Here is a 25902-nt window from a genome sequence, read left to right as displayed (position 1 = left end):
GAGCGCCATTGAGCTTTTTGAAAGAAAATTTGTTTGGAATGGAAGTCGGGGGGCATGTGCGTTTACAAAGCCCCCCGTGGTGCCAGAACAGTCGACCCCCGCACATGTGACCCCATTTTGGAAACTACACCCCTCACAGAATTTAATAAGTGGTGCAGTGAGTATTTACACCCCACTGGCGTTTGACAGATCTTTGGAACAGATCTGATCACTGTTCCAAAAATCTGTCAGACACCTGTGGGGCGTAAATGCTCACTGTACCCCTTATAACATTACGTGAGGGATGTAGTTTCCAGAATGGGGTCACATGTGGGGGGTCCATTGTTCTGGCACTATGGGGGCTTTGTAAACACACGTGGTGTTCAATTCCGGACAAATTTTCTCTTCAAAATCCCAATGGCGCTCCCTCTCTTCTGAGCATTGTAGTTTGCCCGTAGAGCACTTTACATGCACACAAGGGGTATGTTCTTACTCAGAAGAAATGGGGTTACAAATTTTGGGGGGCTTTTTCCTATTTTCCCTTGTGAAAATTAAAAATTTAGGGTAATACCAGCATTTTTGCGAAAAAATCTTTTTTTCTCATTTTCCCATCCAACTATTTTGTGGGGTGTTAAGGCGCCCTATACCCCTTGTTACGTTCAGTGAGGGGTGTAGTTTCCAAAATGGGGTCACATGTGGGTATTTCTTTTTTTGTGTTTATGTCAGAACCGCTGTAAAATCAGCCACCCCTGTGCAAATCACCAATTTAGGCCTCAAATGTACACAGTGCGGTCTCACTCCTGAGCCTTGTTGTGCATCCGCAGAACATTTTACGCCCACATCTGGGGTATTTCCATACTCAGGAGAAATTGCGTTACAAATTTTGGGGGCCTTTTTTTTTGCTTTTACCACTTGTGAAAAAAAAAGTATGGGGTAACACCAGCAGGTTAGTTAAAAAAAAAAAAAAAAAAATGTTACACTAACAGGCTGGTGTAGACCCCAACTTTTCCTTTTCATAAGGGGTAAAAGGAAAAAAAGCCCCTCCAAATTTGTAGTGCAATTTCTCCCGAGTACGGCGATACCCCAAATGTGACCCTAAACTGCTTCCTTGAAATACGACAGGGCTCTGAAGTGAGAGAGCACCATGCGCATTTGAGGACTAAATTAGGGATTGCATAGGGATGGACATAGGGGTATTCTACGCCAGTGATTCCCAAACAGGGTGCCTTCAGCTGTTGCTAAACTCCCAGCATGCCTGGACAGTCAGTGGCTGTCCGGAAATGCTGGGAGTTGGTGATTTGCAACAGCTGGAGGCTCCGTTTTGGAAACACTGCCGTACAATACGTTTTTCATTTTTATTGGGGGGGACAGTGTAAGGGGGTGTATATGTAGTGTTTTACCCTTTATTATGTGTTAGTGTAGTGTAGTGTTAGGGTACGTTCACACTGGCGGGCGTTTACAGTGAGTTTACCGCTAGGAGTTTGTGCTGCGGCGAAAAATTTGCCGCAGCCCAAACTTGAAGCAGAGAACTAACTGTAAACCTGCCTGTGTGAATGTACCCTGTACATTCACATGGGGGGGACAAACCTCCAGCTGTTTCAAAACTACAACTCCCACCATGTACTGACAGATCGTGCATGCTGGGAGTTGTACTTTTGCAACAGCTGGAGGCACACTGGTTGGAAAACCTTCAGTTACCTAACTCAGTATTTTCCAACCAGTGTGCCTCCAGCTTTAGCTAAACTACAACTCCCAGCATGTACTGATCGCTGAAGGGCATGCTGGGAAATGTAGTTATGCAACAGATAGAGGTACACAACTACAACTCCCAGCATGCCCACATAACAGTTTGCTGTCTGAGCATGCTGGGATTTGCAGTTTTGCAACATCTGGAGAGCTATAGTTTAGAGACCACTGCACAGTGATCTCCAAACTGTGTACCTCCAGATGTTGCAAAACTACAAATCCCAGCATGCTCAGACAGCAAACTGCGATGTGGGCATGCTGGGAGTTGTAGTTTTGCAAGATCTGGAGAGCAACAGTATAGAGATCATTGTGCAGTGGTCTCAAACTGTAGCTCTCCAGCTGTTGCAAAATTACAAATCCCAGAATGCCTAACCAGCTCTCTGGGCATGCTGGGAGTTGTAGTTTTTCAACATCTGGAGGGCTACAGTTTAGAGACCACTCTATAGTGGTCTCAGACTGTAGCCCTCCAGATGTTGCTAAGCAACTCACCGGCTTCCGTAGGATCCACGGAGCTGCGTCGCCGTCCTCTTCTTCCGCCGCTGCGTCGCCGGTCCTGTGTCGTTTCCCCGTTCTGCCCCGCCTATTGTGGGTGGGTAGAATGGGGAAACCGAAAGTAAAGCCCCCCGCCCCCGATCACTTATTGGTCATCGCGTCTGGATGACCAATAGCAGGGATAGGAGGGGTGGCACCCGTGCCACCTCACTCCTATGACTTCAGGAGGATCGTTGGTGTCATGGACACCCGCATATACCTTCTATTCCGGGTCATCGGGTCACCATAGACCCGAATCAGCACAAATCGCAAGTGTGAATTCACTTGCGATTTGCGCCGATTGCCGACATGGGGGGGGTCTGATGACCCCCCTGGGCATTTGCGCGGGGTGCCTGCTGATAGATATCAGCAGGCACCCCGGTCCGGTCCCCGCCCGGCGCGTGGCGGGGACAGAAATTCCCACGGGCGTATGGATACATCCTGGGTCCTTAAGTACCCGAAAGCCAGGGCGTATCCATACGCCCTAGGTCCTTAAGGGGTACTCCGGGCCTAAGACTTCTTATCCCCTATAGGATAGGGGATCAGATGTCTGATCGTGGGGGTCCCGCCGCTGGGTCCCCCTGCAATCTCGCATGCAGCAACCACCTGTGGAAGCTGCACGCAGCTCTGCAGCCTCAGAGTCTACGGGGCCGAAGTATCATGACGTCACAACTGAAAATCCCAGTTGATCAGCAGTTTCTAAAATCCTCAGACCAGCCTGTCTGGCAACAATAACCATATCATCCACGATAGTTACCATTAACGCACATTTGTTAAATAGTAGTAAGAAAAAGTCCTTGATAGACGGGCTCTACGGGACCCCACAGCAATATAATCCAACACAATAATCAAGGCATTTAATCCACAGACAGGTAGGATATATGGAAATAATCTTCTGACACCAATACCTCGGAATTGTTTCCAATATTTTCCGATTTATTCTTTAAACTTTTTGATTCACATTTTCATTGTATAAGATGTAGGTAACTCCATATAACCATGCCACGTTGAAAGTCACTTAAAGAGGTACTCCGGATAGCAAAAATAATTCATATTCTGTCCCCTCGTAGCCAGACTGTGTTGTAATTTGTGATGGAAAAACTGTCATCCTATGTCCACTTCTAGAGATGAGCGAACTTACAGTAAATTCGATTCGTCATGAACTTCTCAGCTCGGCAGTTGATGACTTATCCTGCATAAATTAGTTCAGCTTTCAAGTGCTCCCGTGGGCTGGAAAAGGTGGATACAGTCCTAGGAGACTCTTTCCTAGGACTGTATCCACCTTTTCCAGCCCACCGGAGCACCTGAAAGCTGAACTAATTTAAGCAGGATAAGTCATCAACTCCCGAGTCGAGAAGTTCATGACGAATCGAATTTACTGTAAGTTCGCTCATCTCTATCCACTTCGTCTCCTCTCTTCCCCATCCCCCAATGGAGATCATGTGACACTTTGTCCTGGCTTTCAGTTTCCTAGTCTTGCTAGCCAATTCCCTTTCTGATTTAATATGGCAAGCCACACACCCTTTCTAACATTGTCCAACCAAGCCCCCAGCCCTCTTCTATCATAACTTGTCTACCCATGCCCCCTTATGATCATATCAGCAAGTTACACCCCCTTTCTACTCTTACTGGCAGTGAGGACTGCTGGGAAATGTAGTTTTAATATGGTGGACGGGAGGAACGTGATTGGCTAATTAGCTATTTGTGTTAACAAGCAATTTAGGGTATACCTAATAAAGTGGCCAGTGAGTGTATATTGGATGGATAGCACTGTGTGGATCTGTGCCCTACTAGCCACATCTACCTGCTAGAATCTCTGGGTTTACACAGGCTACTTTGATCTACCCCCTTTATCTTCTTCCTGTAACCCTCAATATAGTTTAAAAAGTTCAATAAAAGCATTTAAAAAAAATAATAATGATGATAATGTTATTAATTTTGTTTAATGATTGGTTTTCTCTTTTTAGATGCTGATGCTTGAGATGCCCTTGAGTCCAGTTGTTCAAAGAAATCATCACCCTTAATGATTTTCTTTCTACCCTCTTTCTGTATGGCATAAAAATAATTAAATATTGTAAATTAGATATTTATCAATTAAATAATAAAGTAAAAATCGTATAGTTTTTATTCACTGTATGCAAAATGTTGCTTTCATAAATGTTTTCAAGTTTTGAAAATTACATCACACCACATACAGTCAGTACTGTGATAAAGTGTCCTTTTCCTGATTTTTTTATTTTTATTTTGCATATTTGTCATACTAAGGCCTTGTTCACATTACCATTGAGCGCTGCTAAAGGGAGCTCCATTTCAAAATGACAGTTGGGCAGAGAAAAAAAATACTGCATATCCGGTATTTTTCTGCGCTCAACTGCCCTAAAATAACTGGCACCCGACGGACTCCATTCAAAGTCAGTGGGATCCGTCGCGACCTGGCGGTGCCCATTGTACTCTTTCCCGTTCATGGTCCCTTAGGCGCCAGAAAAAAGAGCCAAACAGAACACAAACGGGGCAAAGCACAGCGGTGTTGTGAACCTAGCTTTAACAGGGTACTCCAGGGAAATTAACTTATCAGACACTTATCTTTTATCCACAGAATAGATAAGTGTATGATTGCGCAGGGCGATCCTGCTGCTGGGACATCAGCAATCTCCTTTACGGGGCCCCAGCTGCGTACCAATCCCTGGTATGCTCTGGCTCCTACTTTCCTGGACGAGAGCAAGTGACGGCCCGCTCAGCCGATCACCAGCCAGTCCTGCCTGATAAGTTCAGTTCCCTTGAGTACCCCTATAAATGTTTCAGATCATCATGATTACAGATCACATAACTAGAACTGAAAAAGTGAAGGCGTCATGCTATGAAGACAGGCCGATGTAAGGATTTCTGCCTACACAAACAAAGCTCCATTTTGGCGCCCAGAACCCCCCTCCCCAGCCTCAAGTCGAACACACAACCCTCCCCCCCAACCCCTGGCCCTCCAGCTGTTGCATAATTACAACTCCCAGCATGCGCAAACAGCCAAAGGGCATGCTGGGAATTATAGTTGTGCCTTCGGCTGTTGCATAACTACAACTCCCAGCTTGCCCTTTGGCTGTGCATGCTGAGAGTAGTATTATCCAACAGCTGGGGGTATACATCACTCACCTACTGCGGTTGTATAGTACAACTCCTAGCATGCAAAGCCAAAGGGCACGCTGGGAGTTGTAGATATACAACAGCAGTAGGCACACCTACAACTTCCAGCATGCCCTTTGGCTGTCTGTGCATGCTGGGAGTTGTAGTTATGCAACAGCTGGAGGTACACTTTTTCTTAGAAAAAATTTGCTAGAAGACCTCCACCCCTGCAATGGTGGCGGCAGCGCTCCACAAACCACACATGGAAGGGCTTTCAGCAGTGCACAGCGAGACCCGTCTGAGGGACGGGAGAGCATCTTCCCTCCTGCTCCCAGACGCAGCAGCGGGACCAGTCCTGCCTCCAGCCTCTCCTTACCGGTATGTACACCACCCAGCCTGTGCCCCCAGTGACTCACTCCACTCCCCAGCTGCCCTGAAGGAGTTAATGGAGGAAGCCCTCTCCGAGCCTCCTCCCAGCCAGCCCCCTGCTGAAGAAGCAGACACAGCACCTGCCAGCTACCTCTATGCCTGCGATGCACAGGCACACGAATCCTCTAAGGTGACTCCCACCTCTGCCACTTTACCATCTCTGGACTTTAAGCACCTGGCAGCTGAGGGTGGGTTGTTTATTCATTGGCTACTATGTCGTCCCTGTGTGGCCTCTGTTGGGGCTGACAGTCGTGGGTGCCCATGATATATAGGGGGAGGGGTCTATAGGTACCATGCTGGCCAGTTCAGTTTCCAGACTGTTTATTTTGTATGTTTAGCGGGTTGACTTGCCGTATTCTGTTCCTGCAAATAGCCGAAAGGTGGGGCTATCTAGCCTGGGTAGAAAAAAAGAGTGGTCCTTACTTGGTTCAAGCAATCCCCATCACCCTCGCAGTTTCTGCCTCTGAATCGGGCTAGACGGTGATTTCTGTGATTCTAGTGCTTCTGCTATAACTTTTGCTTAGTGGGTCCTTGACTCCTCTCCGTGTTTGTCATGTGTGTGAGTGGTCTTTCTTGTTAGTTTTGTACACTTCCCTCCCTCTTTTTTTCTTTTCTTCCCTTTTTTTTCTCCTCTCCCTCAGGTCTCGGCCCTGTGCTTCCTTCATCATGCAGCTGATCTGGAATGTCAAAGGTCTGAGGTCTCCCAACAAACGAATGCAAATCCTTCGCCATCCAGTCTACTCTGAGGCCCAATTACCAACAAGATCGTGGGTGGGGATATGAATGTTGTAGCATTTCAGGGGTTTATCGGTCCGTTGTGCGACAGAGTGACAAAATGTATTCTACATTTCTAGAATCATCGGGTCTCCGGGATCCCTTTTAGGTTAATGCATCCAGACAGTAGGGATTATACCCATTACTCTCATAGTCACTCCTCTTGGTCCCGTATAGATTACCTCCTTACCTCCCCAGAATTGTTAGCCCGTATAGATGGATCAATGGTCCGTGATATGGTTATCTCAGATCACTCCCCTATCTCTCTTTCATTGACTGACATTTATCCGAAGGGACTGTTTTCAGTGGCGCTTCCCGGTGTATATGTCGAAAGACGACAACTTTGTCGATTCCCTGAGGAGTTGGTGGATGGAATTGGCACAATAGCGAACATGTCAATGATGCTTTCCTATACTAGGAATCAGCTGAATCTGTCCTGCGGGGATGTCTAATCGCGTTTGTATCCACTGTGAAAAAGAAGTTCCTTCACCACTTTCAGGAAGCGAGCAGGTTGTTGCAGTCGGTCTATACTCAGTATGCATCCTGTCCATCTGCTCGAGCTTTGCAGGCGTGGAAGGAAGCCAAGGCAACTTTTGACCTCTGGTCTGAACGCAAATGTATGGCTTCTTTTTCTCGATTTAAGGCGGAACTGTTTGGTTTTGGGACTTCAATTGCTTGCACACCTGGCCAAAGGACGGTGACCTCACAAGCGCTTCCCTGCCTTGATGGATGAATTGGGACGCTGCATTCCGACCCCAAAACAATTAACTCCTTATTCCGTGACTTCTATGCGTCCCTCTATTCTTCCCCAGCTGACATGGCACTGAGTAGATAATTTCTGGAGTTGGTCCGGTTGCCCTCCCTATCTTCAGAACAGTGTGCTGCCTTGAACGCAGATTTCTCGGAGGCTGAAGTCAAGCAGGCCATAAAATGTCTCCATAATGCAAAGGCTCCAGGCCCAGATGGACTGTCGGGGAAGTACTGGCTGATCAGATCACGACTCCTTTGGCTACCTATTTCAATCACCTACTACATTTGGGTACCCTGCCCCTTCATTCCAATGTGGCCACTATTAAGCTCTTACTGAAACCAAACAAAGATCCTCTCCTACCCTCATCTTACCGTCCTATTTCTCTCATCAATCAAGACCTTAAACTGGCGTCTAAAATTCTGGCGGACCACCTCAGTGCATTCCCTCCCTTCCTCATAGGCCCCTCACAGGTTGGCTTTGTACGTCATCGGTTGGCCGTTGCGAATATACGCAAGGTACTGACCGTTCTGAACAGGATACAGCACCACCCCCAGCCAGGTGAATCGCCCATGTTACTGGCCCTTGACGCCAAGAAGGCTTTTGACAATGTTTGATGGGATTGGCTGGGGATGGGGCTGGACAAGGTAGGGATAGTGGGCCATTTTCGCACCTTTTTAGGGAGTCTATACTCCTCCTCTCAAGCACAGGTCCATACCTCCGGATTTCTCTTCCAACCATTCCCTCTTTTTCCAGGAAACGAGACAGGGATGCCCCCCTCTCTCCCCTTCTATTTAATCTGGCCCTAGAACCTCTTGCAAGGTACTAAGAAGACTTTGCGTTGTTCCGTAGTGTCTCTTCCCTTTGGTTTGGCCTGGCGGTCCTTCTATTGGTCAACTATAGGTATCCCTGCTAAGATTATTAAACCACATTACATACTTAGGAATTAACAAATGCAAGACACCGTCCTCCTTGTACATCCTCAATTACCCACCCCTATGTAGACAGATCCATGATGAGTTGATACGCTGGTCCCATCTTCCTCTCTCCTTTCTAGGGAGGTGCTACCATATCAAGATGATAAGCTTTCCGAGGCTATTGTATCATTTACAGACCATACCCCTTCTTCTAAAGCATAAGGATGTTCAGGCGCTTAATTCTGCATTTACTCATTTTATATGGGTCGTGAGACGCCCCAGGATTGCACCTCCTTTAATGTTAAGTAAAGCGGACAGTGGAGTTGGATTCCCCAACATTTGCTGTTATAACTCGGCCTGCATCTTCAGACACATTATGGACTGGCTCCATGAACTAGTTTTCACTCTAACTATGACACTGAAGCTGATCTGATCTTTCCATTGAAGCTCTCAGCTTATCAGCACACCCACATTCCTTGTCTCCCGATCCACATAAAGTGCTCCTTAGTTATTAGAGATACTGTTTTGACCTGGAAAGCAGTTCGTAAAGCTTTTGGCCTTCCCTTCTTGCTGTCTGGATGCCTTGACCTCTGGGAACATCCTGAATTCCCCCAGGGGCATGAAAGTAGTCTATTTAAAGGGGTATTCCAGGAAAAAACTTTTTTTTATATATCAACTGGCTCCAGAAAGTTAAACAGATTTGTTAATTACTTCTATTAAAAAATCTTAATCCTTTCAGTACTTATGAGCTTCTGAAGTTAAGGTTGTTCTTTTCTGTCTAAGTGCTCTCTGATGACACGTGTCTCGGGAACCGCCCAGTTTAGAAGCAAATCCCAATAGCAAACCTCTTCTGAACTGGGCGGTTCCCGAGACACGTGTCATCAGAGAGCACTTAGACAGAAAAGAACAACCTTAACTTCAGAAGCTCATAAGTACTGAAAGGATCAAGATTTTTTAATAGAAATAATTTACAAATCTGTTTAACTTTCTGGAGCCAGTTGATAGATATATATATATATATATATATATATATATATATATATATATATATATATATATAAAAAGTTTTTTCCTGGATAACCCCTTTAACCCCTTCAGGACGGAGCCCATTTTGGCCTTAAGGACCGGAGCGTTTTTTGCACATCTGACCACTGTCACTTTAATCATTAATAACTCTGGGATGCTTTTAGTTATCATTCTGATTCCGAGATTGTTTTTTCGTGACATATTCTACTTTAACATAGTGGTAAATTTTTGTCGATACTTGCATCCTTTCTTGGTGAATAATCCGTAAATTTGATGAAAAATTTGAAAATTTAGCATTTTTCTAACTTTGAAGCTTTCTGCTTGTAAGGAAAATGGATATTACGAATACATTTTTTTTTGGTTCACATATACAATATGTCTACTTTATGTTTGCATCATAAAATTGACGTGTTTTTACTTTTGGAAGACACCAGAGGGCTTCAACGGTCAGCAGCAATTTTCCGATTTTTCACAAAATTTTCAAACTCAGTATTTTTCAGGGACCAGTTCAGGTTTGAAGTGGATTTGAAGGGTCTTCATATTAGAAATACCCCATAAATGACCCCATTATAAAAACTACACCCCCCAAAGTATTCAAAATGACATTCAGTAAGTGTTTTAACCCTTTAGGTGTTTCACACGAATAGCAGCAAAGTGAAGGAGAAAATTCACAATCTTCATTTTTTACACTCACATGTTCTTGTAGACCCAATTTTTGAATTTTTACAAGGGGTAAAAGGACAAAATGTTTACTTGTATTTGTAGCCCAATTTCTCTCGAGTAAGCACATACCTCATATGTCTATGTAAAATGTTCGGCGGGCGCAGTAGAGGGCTCAGAAGGGAAGGAGCGACAAGGGGATTTTGGAGAGTACGTTTTTCTGAAATGGTTTTTGGGGGGCATGTTACCTTTAGGAAGCCCTTATGGTGCCAGAACAGCAAAAAAACCCCACATGGCATACCATTTTGGAAACTAGACCCCTCGGGGAATGTAACATGGTATAAAGTGAACCTTAATACCCCACAGGTGTTTCACGACTTTTGCAAATGTAAAAAAAAAAAAAAAATTTTACCTAAAATGCTTGTTTTCCCAAAAAAAATTTATTTTTAAAAAGGGTAATAGCAGAAAATACCCCTAAAAATTTGAAGCCCAATTTCTCCCGATTCAGAAAACACCCCATATGGGGGTGAAAAGTGCTCTGCTGGCGCACTACAGGTCTCAGAAGAGAAGGAGTCACATTTGGCTTTTTGAAAGCGAATTTTGCTCTGGGGGCATGCCGCATTTAGGAAGCCCCTATGGTGCCAGGATAGCAAAAAAAAACCCACATGGCATACCATTTTGGAAACTAGACCCCTCGGGGAACGTAACAAGGGGTTAAGTGAACCTTTATACCCCACAGGTGTTTCACGACTTTTGCATATGTAAAAAATTTTTTTTTTTTTTACCTAAAATGCTTGTTTTCCCCAAAATTTTACATTTTTAAAAAGGGTAAAAGCAGAAAATACCCCCCAAAATTTGTAACACAATTTCTCCCGAGTACGGCGATACCCCATATGTGACCCTAAACTGTTGCCTTGAAATACGACAGGGCTCCAAAGTGAGAGCGCCATGCGCATTTGAGGCCTAAATTATGGATTGCATAGGGTGGACATAGGGGTATTCTACGCCAGTGATTCCCAAACAGGGTGCCTCCAGCTGTTGCAAAACTCCCAGCATGCCTGGACAGTCAACGGCTGTCCGACAATACTGGGAGTTGTTTTGCAACTGCTGGAGGCTCCGTTCTGGAAACAGTGGCGTACCAGACGTTTTTCATTTTTATTGGGGAGGGGAGGGGGGCTGTGTAGGGGTATGTGTATATGTAGTGTTTTTTACTTTTTATTTTATTTTTTGTTAGTGTAGTGTAGTGTTTTTAGGGTACAGTCACACGGGCGGGGGTTCACAGTAGTTTCTCGCTGGCAATTTGAGCTGCAGCAGAAAGTTTGCGGCAGCTCAAATTTGCAGCCAGATACTTACTGTAATCCTCCGCCCATGTGAGTGTACCCTGTACGTTCACATTGGGGGGGACATCCAGCTGTTGCATAACTACAACTCCCAGCATGCCCGTTGGCTGTCGGTGACTGCTGAGAGTTGTAGTTTTGCAACAGCTGTAGGCACACTGGTTATGTATCACTGAGTTTGTGACCCAACTCAGTGTTTCACAACCAGTGTGCCTCCAGCTGTTGCAAAACTACAACTCCCAGCATGTACGGTGCATGGTGTACGGTGACTGCTGAGAGTTGTAGTTTGCAACAGCTGGAGGCACACCGGTCGTGAAACACTGAGTTAGGTAAAAAAAAGCTCTGAGTTTCACAACCAGTGTGCCTTCAGCTGTTGCAAAACTACAACTCTCAGCAGTCACCGACAGCCAACGGGCATGCTGGGAGTTGTAGTTATGCAACCAGCAGATGCACCACTACAACTCCCAGCATGCACTTTAGCTGTTTGTGCAAGCTGGGAGTTGTAGTTAGACAACAGCTGAAGGTACACTTTTCCATAGAAAGAATGTGCCTCCAGCTGTTGCAAAACCATAAGTCCCAGCATGCCCATAAGGGAATGCTGGGAGTTGTGGTGGTCTGCCTCCTGCTGTTGCATAACTACAGCTCCCAGCATGCCCTTTTTGCATGCTGGGAGCTGTTGCTAAGCAACAGCAGGAGGCTGTAACTCACCTCCTGCTGTTGCTTCATCGCTGGACTGTCCCTCGCCGCCGCAGCTGCTCCTGGGGCCCCGATCCCAACAGGGGCGCCGGGGATCGGGGTCCCCAGCACCGGGGGTCGTCTTCCCGCACCCGCTCACGCCCTCCGGAAGAGGGGCGGAGCGGGTGCGGGAGTGACACCCGCAGCAGGCGCCCTGATTGGTCGGCCGGTAATCCGGCCGACGAATCAGGGCGATCGTGAGGTGGCACCAGTGCCACCTCACCCCTGCAGGCTCTGGCTGTTCGGGGCCGTCAGAGACGGCCCCGAACAGCCAGTAATTCCGGGTCACCGGAGACCCGATTGACCCGGAATCGCCGCAGATCGCTGGACTGAATTGTCCAGCGATCTGCGGCGATCGCCGACATGGGGGGGCATAATGACCCCCCTGGGCGATATGCCGGGATGCCTGCTGAACGATTTCAGCAGGCATCCGGCTCCGGTCCCCAACCGGCTAGCGGTGGGGGCCGGAATTCCCACGGGCGTATGGATACGCCCTCGGTCCTTAAGGACTCGGGATTCAGGGCGTATCCATACGCCCTATGTCCTGAAGAGGTTAAGAGTTGGCGCATGGAAGGGCTTCAAGTAGCGAAACAGCTTATACATGCAGAGGAGAAATGCTGGTTTCACCCACAGGAATTGCTAACAAACTTCTCCTTGCTGCCCTCTCATTTCTTACAGGTATCTCAACTTCTTTCCTTCTGCAGGTCGCACCTCCGCGACCCTTCCCCTGAGGTGTTCCCCTCTCCCTTTGAGGATGTGGTAGGTCCTTAACCCCGGAAGGTGACATTGTCTTACCTTTTATAGCTGTTCTAACGGTTATTTCCTTAAGATATCCAGGCGGGAGGTGTTTGCCAAATGGGAATCTATTTTACAGGATGGGGAAGCACGGGACAAGATCTTGGAGGGTTGAGCCAAGGTTTGAGCTAATGATATCAATGAACGCTGGAGGGAAACCTTTTTCAAAATGATGCACTTTGGTTATCCGGGATTCAATCTACTGGCCTCCCCGGCGTTTCCTAATAGAATTACATCCTGCCCTAAGAGCTCTAGCCCTAGTACAGACAGGATATGGGGCTGCCCAAGAGCTCAGACATTTTGCGGTGGAATAGTGACTTATATTGCCAGGTACTGAAAAGTGCAGGTTCCCATGACCCCTCAGGCTCTTCTCTTCCAGTGTGTTGATCCTGAGGGAGCTGTAACAGCTGGGTTGCATGGTGTTCCTCACTTCCTTCATGTTATTCTGTTGGTAGCGAAACGTATCCTTCTAAGAGAATGGATCCAGCCCTGTATGCCGGTAGTGACTGACGTGGTTGAGGAATTGAAGTCCATCCTGGAGGCTAACACACTGGACACAGAGAGGCATAGGGAGAGGAATGTGAAGAAGTTCTTTGCCAAATGGTGGACATTTATGGTTGCTCACTATGATCGGTCCCAGATTAAGGCTTTTGTTCTACCGTTTAGACATACTGAATGGTACTGCAGAGAGTCCCATAGCAATACCTTAGGCCCTTTATGCCTTTCAGATGGTGTGGGATGAAGCGGGAATCCCACTTTTCAGCATGGCAGAGGAAATTTAACGAGGCCGAGTATCCTCTTCTTGGGTTCTTTTTTTTATTTTTATTTTGCCCTATTTGTTCTTGTGTTTCCTCTTTCTTTCTCTATTTATTTTACTTTTCTTTCTGTATTGTTTTTTTGTCTGGATGAGTGAGTGTGTTTGTGTGAAATGTTGGTAAGGGAGTGGACCTAAGCTGTTATCCTTGCGTATTGGTTACTGCCTGAGGAACTCTGGGTACTGCGTTACCCGCTTCCGCTTCCTATGTTTGCAGCATTTTGATATGCTTATTGTTTTGTTATTTCTTATTATAAAATTGTAAAATTAGTAAAGTTTAAAAAAAATATGTAAGAAACACCGTGGTCAATGGCATAAACCTTAAAAAATAAAAAGAATTTCAGATTTTTGGTCACTTTCATATAGCAGAAGAAAATTTATAAAAAGTGACCAGAAAAGTCCCATCAAAACAAAAATGGTACTGATAAAAACTACAGATCACAATGCAAAAAAATACCCTCATACATCTCCATGTGCAGAAAAATAAAAAGTTACATGGGTCAGAAAGAAAATTTTAAACATACTAATTTTGGTGAATGTAGGTATTATTACAATTACCAAATGAGGGCGTGTCACGGGGGTGGTGGGTGGATTACAGTGGGGGGGATTGAAATGGCACGGGGGGACATTGTGGAGATAGAAATAGCAGAGGGGGGGGGGCTGAAATGGTACAAGGGGGATTAAAATGGCCCAGGGGATCAGAGGGGGGGGGGGGTCAATTAAAATGGCAGAAGGGGATTGGGAGTGTCAATTAACCCGATAACGACCATGGACGTCTATACTCGTCCAATGGCCGTTACCGGGGTATGACGCGGGCTCCCGACTCGAGCCCGCGTCATACCGGCCAGCCCCCAGCTGATTCCTGTAGCTGGGGGCCGGCGTTAATAGCCGACATGCGGCGCAAAATCACGGCGCAAAAAATTAGCCCTCAAACCACCCTGTACATGGAAAAATAAAAAAGTTATAGGGGTCAGAAAAGGACAATTTTAAATGTATAAATTTTCCTGCATGTAGTTATGATTTTTTCCAGAAGTACGACGAAATCAAACCTATATAAGTAGGGGATCATTTTAATTGTATGGACCTACAGAATAAAGATAAAGTGTCATTTTTACAGAAAAATGTACTGCCTAGAAACAGAAGCCCCCAAAATTTACAAAATGGTGTTTTTTCTTCAATTTTGTCGCACAATGATTTTTTTTTCCCTTCCGCTATAAATGTTTGTGTAAAATGACTGATGTCATTCCAAAGTAGAATTGGTGGCGCAAAAAATAAGCCCTCATATGGATTTTTAGGTGCAAAATTGAAAGGGTTATGATTTTTAAAAGGTAAGGAGGAAAAAATGAAAGTGTAAAAACAGAAAAATGCTTGGTCCTTAAGGAGGATCGGGGGGGGGGATGCTCAGGGGAATCAATTAAAAAGGCACAGGAGGATCAGGGGGGTTCAATTTAAACCCTCCTGATCCCCCTGGGCAATTTTTTATTGATTTAAACCCTACCTCAAGACCATCCTCGAGTCCCTCGTATTCGCCATTAATATACATATACAGACATTTACCCCCTCCCTTCATTTCCCGCTCTCTCCCATAATTACCCTGCTAGCGCCACAGGAAGCTGCCTGTACCTCCTCAGGGCAGCCTGCAGGCAGCTTCTCAAAACAATCTGTTGGGAGGGCGGCTCCTTCAGTGGCAACTCGTCACTGCCGCAGCTCATTTAAAGGGGCAGTGGTGCGCGCAGGGGAATCTCGGCCACAGTCCGCGGCAACAATAGCACAGTGAGCGAGTGGTGGTGGGGTCTTAGTGCTGCTGGACTTTGGGGAATTTCTGTTTTCTGTTTTGCAGCTCTAGGGTTTTGGTCTGTCTTTCTTGATATTGTTAAAAACCTAATATGCATCTCCAATAGCTAAAATCAATGTCTGGATACAAATCGGACACAATTTTAATTAAGGGGGATGAGGCCGGGTTGCCCTCTCTCACTGATCCTATTTACATTAGCTATTGAGCCTCTGGTGGCCATGATTAGGGGTTCTCCTACTATTGGGGCTTTCAGACAAACTCAGGAGAGTGCCTTCTCCCCCTTACCTCGCTCCCCAGCTTTTACTGTTTTTTGTAGCAGTTTGTGGATATTTTTGTCTTACAATTGAATTTTTCCAAGTTCGAAGCTTTAATTGTCAATCTACCAGAGCAAACTGTTTATCTATTGGAATTTACAGTTTTTTATGTTTATTTTCAGCTGAGTTTTGAAAAATACATGATTTACACAACCCACCCCTGTTGATTGGAGAGGGGGGGGGGGGGGGACGGGACACTACGTCACAACCATTCATTTTTCCCAGATTTTATCAAATCCTTTTTGTTCATTAACCTTTTGGTAATAACAATTCATATGTTTCTTATGTATTATACTATCCTACTCTTTCACAATCATTTTATTACAATTAATAATCTGACAGAGAATAATAATTTTACTACAAAGGGACCCCTAGCTCCTAGGCGTTCTTTTTTCCCCAGTATCGCATATCTGAAAGAAAAGTAGGAATTAAACTTAGATTTTCATTGGAGGAAGGATACACTTCCCTAGCACTGGAGACAGGCCCGCCGGGTAAATTTGAATATTCATGAACGCTGGTCACGTGAGCGCTCAGTAGATGCAAGCACTCACAAGACCAGCGAGCATGAATATTCAAATTCACCCGACGAGTTCAATATACATGGAGGTGTTGCTCCATATACGGGAGGACAACCGATTGGCGATAGACGCTTTGTCAATTCCATAGAGGTTCAAGTGGGCCTACATCTTCCCTCTGTTTTCCTTGACTCTACTTGTATTGATGAAAATCAGGCAGAATCAAGCTTCAGTCATCATCCTATTCTGGCCGAAGAGATCCTGGTTTACCCAGCTCATTCAGATGAGTTAATGGCAATATTGGAAGCTTCCCTCACAGCTGATAATGGTATTGCATAGGATCAATCTGACATCCTGAAGGTTGACCAGTCCCTTTCACTCTTTGAAGGCCTATCTGAGTCGGTCTTGAGTACCCTATCACACTCAGAGCAGAATCGACCAAGAAGGCATATTCAAGAATAATCAAAATTTTCACTTCCTAGTGTTCCAGGAAAGAGGTGTTATCTGCAGCTCTTCCCCTTCCATCTATCCTTCATTTCCTGCAGGTCTTGTCAAAGGGTTATCTCCTTCTACTCTTTGGGTTCAAGCATCAGCCATGGCAGCTTGTCTGCAGAGACCAAACTATCAAGACCCTCTCATCAAGAGGTTCCCAAAAGGTGTCAAAAGATTAGCCTACAATGCCTTTGGTTCTATGTTGGTAGTTCTTGTGACTTCACAAAGTATGAAAATCTCCTTATCCTATTTGCTGGTAAATGTCAAAAAGCATCCAAGCCTACTATCAGCAGCTGGATTAGAGGGGGTTATCCAGAAACAAGCGCACTCACTATGTCAGTAGCTTCATCAAAAATGGCTTTATTGAAGACCGAGCGGGCCAGTAGCGTTCAAATATATAATCCAAAAGGCTTCCTACTGTTGTAATTGCAGGTCCTTGTCTCCGAACTTAACAGCTTTGACTTATAAATCTGTGGACCCCTATACCTGTTTTTAAAGGGGATGTTTTAACGGAGATGTTCTCTCACTCGATGAAACAAAGGTCTAATTGTCTTCCCTATGTAATAGAAACCGCAACCACAGGTAAAAGAGTAAACTGTGTATGTTGATCGACATGTAATGAACTGATTTACCTTTACCGTGTGCTCTCCTAATTTAATGGCATCACTGACATCACTGGTTATACTGACAAAAAGAGCATGAGCCACATGAAAAATTGCCTTTAGGTCTTGCAGTACTTAGCCAATGGTTACTGTCTTTCTTGATTCTTTGTTTCTTTTTTTTAATATAGTTATGTAAAGTTCTATTAAGCTTGTAGGTAACAATTCGTCTATTTTGTGTGAAATCTTTAAGATCGTCATCCCTCTCTAACATATACCAGTTACTAAAAATAGCCTGTTTAATCTTATTGGGGGACATTTATGAAACATTGCTTTTGTATTTTTTAGTAAATTTTTTTAGTACATTTTTTTTCAACTACTGTTTGCTATTATTCTGTTGCATGGCCTTAATACATTTGGCACGCATAAGCAAAAGCGGGAAAATCCCTCCACGTAAGCAAAAGCTGTGAGGTAAGCGCTGGAGATTGCTCTGCTGTTCCCGCATTAGCTAAAGAGGTGGTTCTTTGCTGTCCTCACTTCTTTCTTGGGCTCAAAATCATCCAGCATTGCCTAACCCATTGTGATGGCACAATTAGGTGGTAAGAGGAGGTCCGAATCCAAACACATTTCCCAGCCTAGTGCCACAGAAGATATATTACAAAGTATGTCGTCCACCATTGCCACAACCCAACCGGTAGGAGACTCTATTCCACCAAACTCACCCAATAAATTTGGCTAAGATTTTTTGAGTTTTAAGTGAATAAAAAAGGTTCTCATGCGTTATTTTGTCATTGTTCTTTTTATTTTTAAAATAGAAGTTTAAATTGCGTTTTGACAAGCAAAGATTGCAATTAGCTTCAGTAGAAGAGGTTGATTATGGCAATCAGTGTCCAAAGAGTAAAGGGAAAAAAAACAGTGCACAAAAGTAAGCATTAAAAATTAATAATGTAGTTATAACACATTTTCATAAAAAAAATAAAAATACCTTTAATAAAAGAGGACAATTCATTTTAGAGGATGTAAGGCATTTTAGTAAGCCAGGAATGTGCTGGAGTAAATTTAAGCAAAGTTTTCCTCTATTGAGACTTTTTAGAGACAGTCGCACTTTATAAATCTCTTACTACTGCAAGTCAATATCTGAAACTTGCTTACAAAAGCCAAAATCCATTTTCTTGCTTTTCTCGCTCTTAGGGATGATTGTCGCACAGAAAATTGCATTGCCGCAGTTGCGACTTTCTGCGACAATTATATGAAAGAAAAAATGGGTACCGTATATACTCGAGTATAAGCCGAGTTTTTCAGCACGATTTTTCGTGCTGAAAACCCCCCCCTCGGCTTATACTCGAGTGAACTCTCCACCCGCAGTGGTCTTCAACCTGCGGACCTCCAGAGGTTTCAAAACTACAACTCCCAGCAAGCCCGGGCAGCCATCGGCTGTCCGGGCTTGCTGGGAGTTGTAGTTTTGAAACCTCCGGAGGTCCGCAGGTTGAAGACCACTGCGGCCTTCGACATCATCCAGCCCCCTCTCAACCCCCTTTAGTTCTGTACAGTACTCACCTCCGCTCGGCGCTGGTCCGGTGCTGCAGGACTGTCCGGAGAGGAGGTGGTCTGGTGGGATAGTGGTTCCGGGCTGCTATCTTCACCGGGGAGGCCTCTTCTAAGCGCTTGGGGCCCGGCCCCAGAATAGTCACGTTGCCTTGACAACGACGCAGAGGTACGTTCATTGCCAACGTACTTCTGCGTCATTGTCAAGGCAACGCCTCTATTCTGGGCCCGAAGCGCGGAGAAGAGGCGCCCCCGGTGAAGATAGCAGCCCGGAACCACTATCCCACCGGACCACCTCCTCTCCGGACAGTCCTGCAGCACCGGACCAGCGCCGAGCGGAGGTGAGTACTGTACAGAACTAAAGGGGGGTGAGAGGGGGGTGAGAGGGGGCTGGATGATGTCGAAGGCCGCAGTGGTCTTCAACCTGCGGACCTCCGGAGGTTTCAAAACTACAACTCCCAGCAAGCCCGGACAGCCGATGGCTGCCCGGGCTTGCTGGGAGTTGTAGTTTTGAAACCTCTGGAGGTCCGCAGGTTGAAGACCACTGAGGGCGGATGATGACAAGAGGATGATGAAGGGGGGGTGTGGGATGATGACAAGAGGATGATGAAGGGGGAGTGTGGGATGATGAAGGGGGGTGGGGATGATGACAAGGGGATGATGAAGGGGGAGTGTGGGATGATGACAAGGGGATGATGAAGGGGGGTGTGGATGATGACAAGGGGATGATGAAGGGGGGTGGGGATGATGACAAGGGGATGATGAAGGGGGGATGTGTGGGATGATGACAAGGGGATGATGACAGGTGATGATGATGAGGGTCTGGATGATGACAGGCGGTGATGATGATGAGGATGTTAATGACGGGTCTGGATGATGACAGGGGGGGATGATGTATTTCCCACCCTAGGCTTATACTCGAGTCAATAACTTTTCCTGGGATTTTGGGTTGAAATTAGGGGTCTCGGCTTATACTCAGGTCGGCATATACTCGAGTATATACGGTAAATGCTTTTATAAATGCACCCCATTATTCATACACCAAAAATACACCTATTCAATTTCTTCTTCTGTTTTAGTTTGTAGTAATTAGTTACATGGAACATCCTCAGCCCTTAATCTCACTTAATTTAGAACTTTGTTTGGGTAAGCCCTTTCTCAAAAGTGTTCAGCCAATTCAGACGCCTGTAATTGATATGTCTCAGGGTCATTATTTATTCGTTTGAGGTGGATGAATTGACTGAAGGGTATACTATTCTTAGTATGAATAGGATGGGACGAGTCATAGTGTAGGAGAGAGTTCTTAGAAATGGTCTTTCTAAAACCTGAAGTAATGATCCTATCGTTGTGAACATTCATCTGGACATCCAGGAATTCTAGTTTCTCACCACCAAAGTTCAAAGCAAAATTCATATTTACATTGTTAGAGGTATTCAAATACATAACAAAATTCTCAAATTCAATTTGAGTACCGTCCCAGATTATGAGGATATTGTCCACATATCTGTGGAAGGATTTAATGTGGCGTGAGAAACAATTCCTAGATTAGAAGATGAAGTCACTCTCGAAGATGGCAAGGAAGATGTTTGCATAACTGCAATAAATGGGCGTGCCCATTGCTATCCCCCGTAATTGCTTATACCACTGGTCAGCATATGTGAAGTGATTGTTAGTGAGAATAAACTCTACAGACTCTACAATAAAATCGATGGATTTCTCTGAATATGAAAGGAAACGACAGAGAGCCTGTATACCTGCATCATGCGGGATGCGAGTATACAGACTCTCATCGTCAATCGATGTGAGGGCATAACCATCCTGCCAATGGAACTTGGCAAGAAAGAAAGGTGAAGCAAATCCCCGGAATCCTTAAGATACGACGGGATGTGAGAGAGTTGTGGCGGACCAGGAGAGTTGTGGTGTCTGGGGTGTTGCGGTGATGTAAGTGCAGGGTCTGGTCTGTTTAGAGTTAATGATCCTACCGCCAACCGTCCCAGAAACGGTAGGGAAAATAACGGAATGTCCACAGCAGACTTTATGAATAAACTGAAGAACTTTACTTGAAGATTTTATGCTACAGTCTTTATACATAACAGTCTCTTAAGAGTGAACCGGAATGCAGGTTCCTCACAGGCTTTGCTGGGACTTTGAAGTAATGAGCTTTGATGCAGGCCACTGTGCTACTAATTATAATATTTTAGCGTGTAGTATTCACACAGGATTTGATAGATTGAACTTTGTAACTCACGGTTTAGTGGCTGTAGGTTCTAAGGAGATAAGAGATCAGAGAGTGAATTTAGTGGCTACAGCCCTTTATATAATAAGAGGCTGGACTAAGCTCATTGGTCACCAATCCTGTAAGTTCCGAACCCAGTGAACGCTGGGTACATCACATGACCCTGGAATGTCCTCAAGCAATTATACATTACAACTGTACATCACGTGACACCGGAAGGTCCTGAATATCTATACATCCATTATAATAGATCATGTGACCCTACCCGGGCCTATACATATATATCCTATACATTTATTTTATATACATATATATATATTAAACAATATACAATTTATATGAGGCAACCAGGGGTAAGCCCTGCAGGAGAGCCCTATGGAAATGAAGGGACTCTGGCTGAGGGGACTTTAGACAGGGACAGGACCATGTTCTGTACGGGGACACCACACAGTAAAGGAGCCAGTAGCCAATCAATATAACTTGAGAGATGTTCAGTAGGGGAATCAATTCCGGCTACTATAGGGCGTCCTGGAGGGGGGTTGGTGGGCTTATGTACCTAGGGTAAAATATACCAGTAGGGTTTACTGGGGTTCAAAGATATTAGTCTCTCTGCAGTTTTAGTTGTTAATATGTTTCTCTGTATGTATCTATGAAGTAGGGATCTCAGTTTTTCCAACGTTTTGATCGTGGGATCTTTTAATCATTTCTCATACTACTGCGTCACCAAGCTGTTTCAATACCTCGGTTATAATCGGCTTTCCACCATAGAACAACCGAGCCTCCCTTATCTGCTTTTGATATAACAATATCATTTCTATTCACTAGCTCATCTAGTGCCTTTTTTTCGCAGAGAGGGAGGTTCGGTTGTACCGAGGGATAGCTAAATGCCTTAATATCCTTACACACCGACTTATAAAATAAGTCGACAGCACTTCCCGGGATTATAGGTGGGTTAAATCGGGAAGGGTTGCCCCCTATAAATGGGTCAGATTTCCAAAATAGGAGCATCTATACTGGTATCTCCTGCTAGTTCAGCAAGATCCTTCAAACATCTATCTTCATAGTCACTAAACTCAGGGACTACTTTGAAGCCCAGAGGACCGATTGTACACCTATTCTCACCTTCCAATTTATTCTGTTCTGTTACATTTTTATTTGATTTTGAACATGCAAAAACTATTTTGAAATAAATTTTTCGGACTACCTTAAAAAAGTCTATCTCAACAAGGTATAATTAAAGCTCTCAACAAGACCAAAATTTCGCCTCCTACTCAATGCTGACACACAGTCATTAGACAAAGGAATGTTCGTTAAATTGATCACAATATTGTTAACAGTCACTGGCGCCAAGTCTCGGTCTTCCTCTTCACTGGCTGTTTCTTTTGAGGCCTTGGATTTTCTTCTGCGACCCCTCCTGATGGATCTTCTAAAGGGGCACTCTCTGATGCAACTCGTCGTTCTGAGCTCGCTCCATGAGTGGGATCATCGGATCCACTCAATTCCGATTCGGTCGTCATATAATCGGTAACTTTCGTTTTCTTTCGGTTTATGTTCTTATTTACATTATGCTTCCTAAATTTTCTGGATGGCCGATTTTATTATAAGGGAAAATTTGTGCAGTGTCAAAATCATTCTTGTCCCTAATGTCTTTCTTGACATCTTTAATAATGGTTTGTAGATGGGTCAATTTTTTCTCCAAGGTTTGGAGGAAAGCAGTGAACTGTTGTTCAGGAAGACGCTTCCTTAATTCACATTTAGCACGGCAAAGATCTGCTGTAACTTTTGCATATTCATCTTTGTTCTTGTGTTGAACTAATTCCAGCAGCTTTAAAAAATGCTGTATATGCAAGTCATTCCATTTTTTCAGGAAGTCCTTATAGTCAGTAAATTGTGAAGGGTACTTATACACCCTTAAACCTCTTGGTATGCAGCATTTATCACTGTATGCCTGAAGGGAGTTAACCATCCAAAAAAGAGGTATCTCTTTCTCAGCAAGTGAAGAGATCTTGAATTCCAGGGTCTTGATGCTCATCACCTGGAGCATGTCTTGCGTCTCGCAGGACGTAAAGAATACCTCCACGTCAGTCCTCCCTGCACTCATTGCTGTGTCGACATCGGAAGGGTTAATGTCCATATCCATGTTAATGGAAAGCAAAACAGTCCATATGGTGCGGGCTCTAGGTTTGGAGTGAAAGAATCTTGGAAAATGCACAAAACAGAAGGAAAACCTGGCACTGCTGCACAGAGTAAATGTACTGATATCCCCTTCAACAACACAATCAAGCAGTGATCCTGTCCTGTGTAGGTGGTGGTGGTAGCTTGTATAAGTGACAAGCACATAAGCATATACAGGAACGTAGAGCAGAAACAAGCGCACTCACCACATCAGTAGCTTAATCAAAAATGGCTTTATTGAAGACATCCAGGAACAGACATGCAGGTGCAGGGGGGCGACAAGAGGAGGAGGTATTCTCGGGCTACAGAACTGTCTCGCGCTAGTTGCCCTTCTTCAGGCCCCTACTACATAACAGGTAAGAAGGTGTGTTTAAAAAGGACCCCAGCGTATATTTTTCCATGGTTGCATATAAACAAAAAATCAAACACCAAGTGAATAAAGGAAAAACAATATCATAATTATGGAAAATCAGAGTATCCTATTAAAAACATTTCTCACTAACAATCACTTCACATATGCTGACCAGTGGTATAAGCAATTACGGGGGATAGCAATGGGCACGCCCATTTCTTGCAGTTATGCAAACCTCTTCCTAGCCATCTTCGAGAGTGACTTCATCTTCTCATCTAGGAATCATTTCTCGCGCCACATTAAATCCTTCCACAAATATGTGGACGATATCCTCATAATCTGGGAGGGTACTCAAATTGAGTTGAGAATTTTGTTATGTATTTGAATACCTCTAACAATGTAAACATGAATTTTGCTTTGAATTTTGGTGGTGAGAAACTAGAATTCCTGGTTGTCCAGATGAATGTTCACAATGATAGGATCATTACTTCAGGTTTTAGAAAGACCATTTCTAAGAACTCTCTCCTACACTATGACTCGTCCCATCCTATTCATACTAAGAATAGTATACCCTTCAATCAATTCATCCACCTCAAACGGATAAATAATGACCCTGAGACATATCAATTACAGTAGTCTGAATTGGCTGAACGCTTTCGAGAAATGGGTTACCCAATCGAAGTTATAAATAAAGCGATATTAAGGGCTGAGTATGTTCCACGTAACGAATTACTAATAACTAAACAGAATAAGAAAGTGAATAGGTGTATTTTCTCATTTCAAAATTCTCCTATGAATAATAAGATTAAGCAGGCTATTTTTAATAACTGGTATATGTTAGAGAGGGACGACGATCTTAAAGAATTCACACAAAATAGACCAATTGTTACCTACAAGTGTAATAGAACTTTACATCACTATATTAAAAAGAAACAAAGAATCAAGAAAGACATTAACAATTGGCTAAGTACTGCAAGACCTAAAGGCAATTTTTCATGTGGCTCATGCTCTTTTTGTCAGTATAACCTTAGAAGTGATGCCATTAAATTAGGAGAGCACACGGTAAAGGTATATCAGTTCATTACATGTCGATCTACATACACAGTTTACTCCCTTACCTGTGGTTGCGGTTTCTATTACATTGGGAAGACAATTAGACCTTTGTTTCATCGAGTGAGAGAACATCTCCATTCTTTAAAAACAGTTATAGGGGCCCCCAGATTTATAAGTCATATGAACGATAGTCATGGAGGCCGCCCTGATGCATTAAAATTTGCAGCCCTAAAAGGGGTAGAGAAAGCTGTTAAGTTCAGAGACAAGGACCTGCAATTACAACAGAAGGAAGCCTTTTGAATTATATACCTGAACACTACTGGCCCGCAACGAGATGGGTGCGTTCTTATAATTATTTTTATAATATTTTCATTATTACTCCTCTTGTCGTCCCCTTGACCTGCATGTCTGTAGCTGGTTGTCTTCTATAAAACCATTTTTGATGAAGCTACTGACGTGGTGAGTGCGCTTGTTTCTGCTCTACGTTCCTGTATATGCTTATGTGCTTGTCACTTATACAAGCTAGCACCACCACCACCTACACAGGACAGGATCACTGCTTGATTGAGTTATTGAAGGGGATCTCAGTACATTTACTCCACACAACAGTGCCAGGTTTTCCTTCTGTTTTGTGCCTTTGTACATTTTATTGTCCTCCTTTACACTAAAGACACATTGCAATGTATGTAAGGTTTCTGACCAGTGCCAAAATTAATTGTACCATAATAGCATTTGTTTTAGAAAGTTTAGAAATTATTGCTTAACCCCTTAAGGACAGAGGATGTTAATATAAGTCCTGCTGTCCTGGTACTTAACGCACCAGGACGTACATTTACGTCATGTACATGACGCAAGCACCAGAGCGGTGCTTACATATTGCACATCAGATCGATATACATATTGCATATCAGCAGCCAGGGACCCGAGTGTAATGACCACCATTAACCCCTCAGATGCCTTTATCAATACAGATCACAATATCTGCGGCAATGCGGGCATTTGATTGAATCATCGATCTGATATCGAGCAGACCAGAGAAGAGGATTGACAATAATACTGATCAGTGCTATGCCTATGCATTTCACTGAACAATATTAGCAATCTAAAGATTGATAATGGCTGCAATTGCATAGCCAAAACATCACCAGCCGTGTTGTGATGGAATAAATCTACTCTATCACGTCATCCTGTGAGTGCTATGGTCGTCTTTCGCTCTGTATC

The 25902-nt window shown here is 44.2% G+C and overlaps 1 protein-coding gene across 5 annotated transcripts in view; it reads left to right on the top strand.

The window, feature by feature from the left end:
- RNF31 (ring finger protein 31) overlaps positions 1-4385 on the top strand; it is a 99171-nt gene extending 94786 nt beyond the window's left edge. For all 5 annotated transcript variants that reach the window (XM_056525896.1, XM_056525878.1, XM_056525868.1 and 2 more), the window contains exon 22: positions 4224-4385. In XM_056525896.1, coding sequence (XP_056381871.1) covers positions 4224-4280 — 57 coding nt within the window. In that variant the 3' untranslated portion in view covers positions 4281-4385. The remainder of the gene's footprint in view (positions 1-4223) is intronic.
- The last annotated feature ends 21517 nt before the right edge of the window (positions 4386-25902 follow it).

Source organism: Hyla sarda, chromosome 1 (genome assembly GCF_029499605.1).
Source record: "Hyla sarda isolate aHylSar1 chromosome 1, aHylSar1.hap1, whole genome shotgun sequence".
Taxonomy (NCBI): domain Eukaryota; kingdom Metazoa; phylum Chordata; class Amphibia; order Anura; family Hylidae; genus Hyla; species Hyla sarda.
Note: the sequence above shows the minus strand (reverse complement) of the source record. Positions and strands in the feature narration are given on the sequence as shown.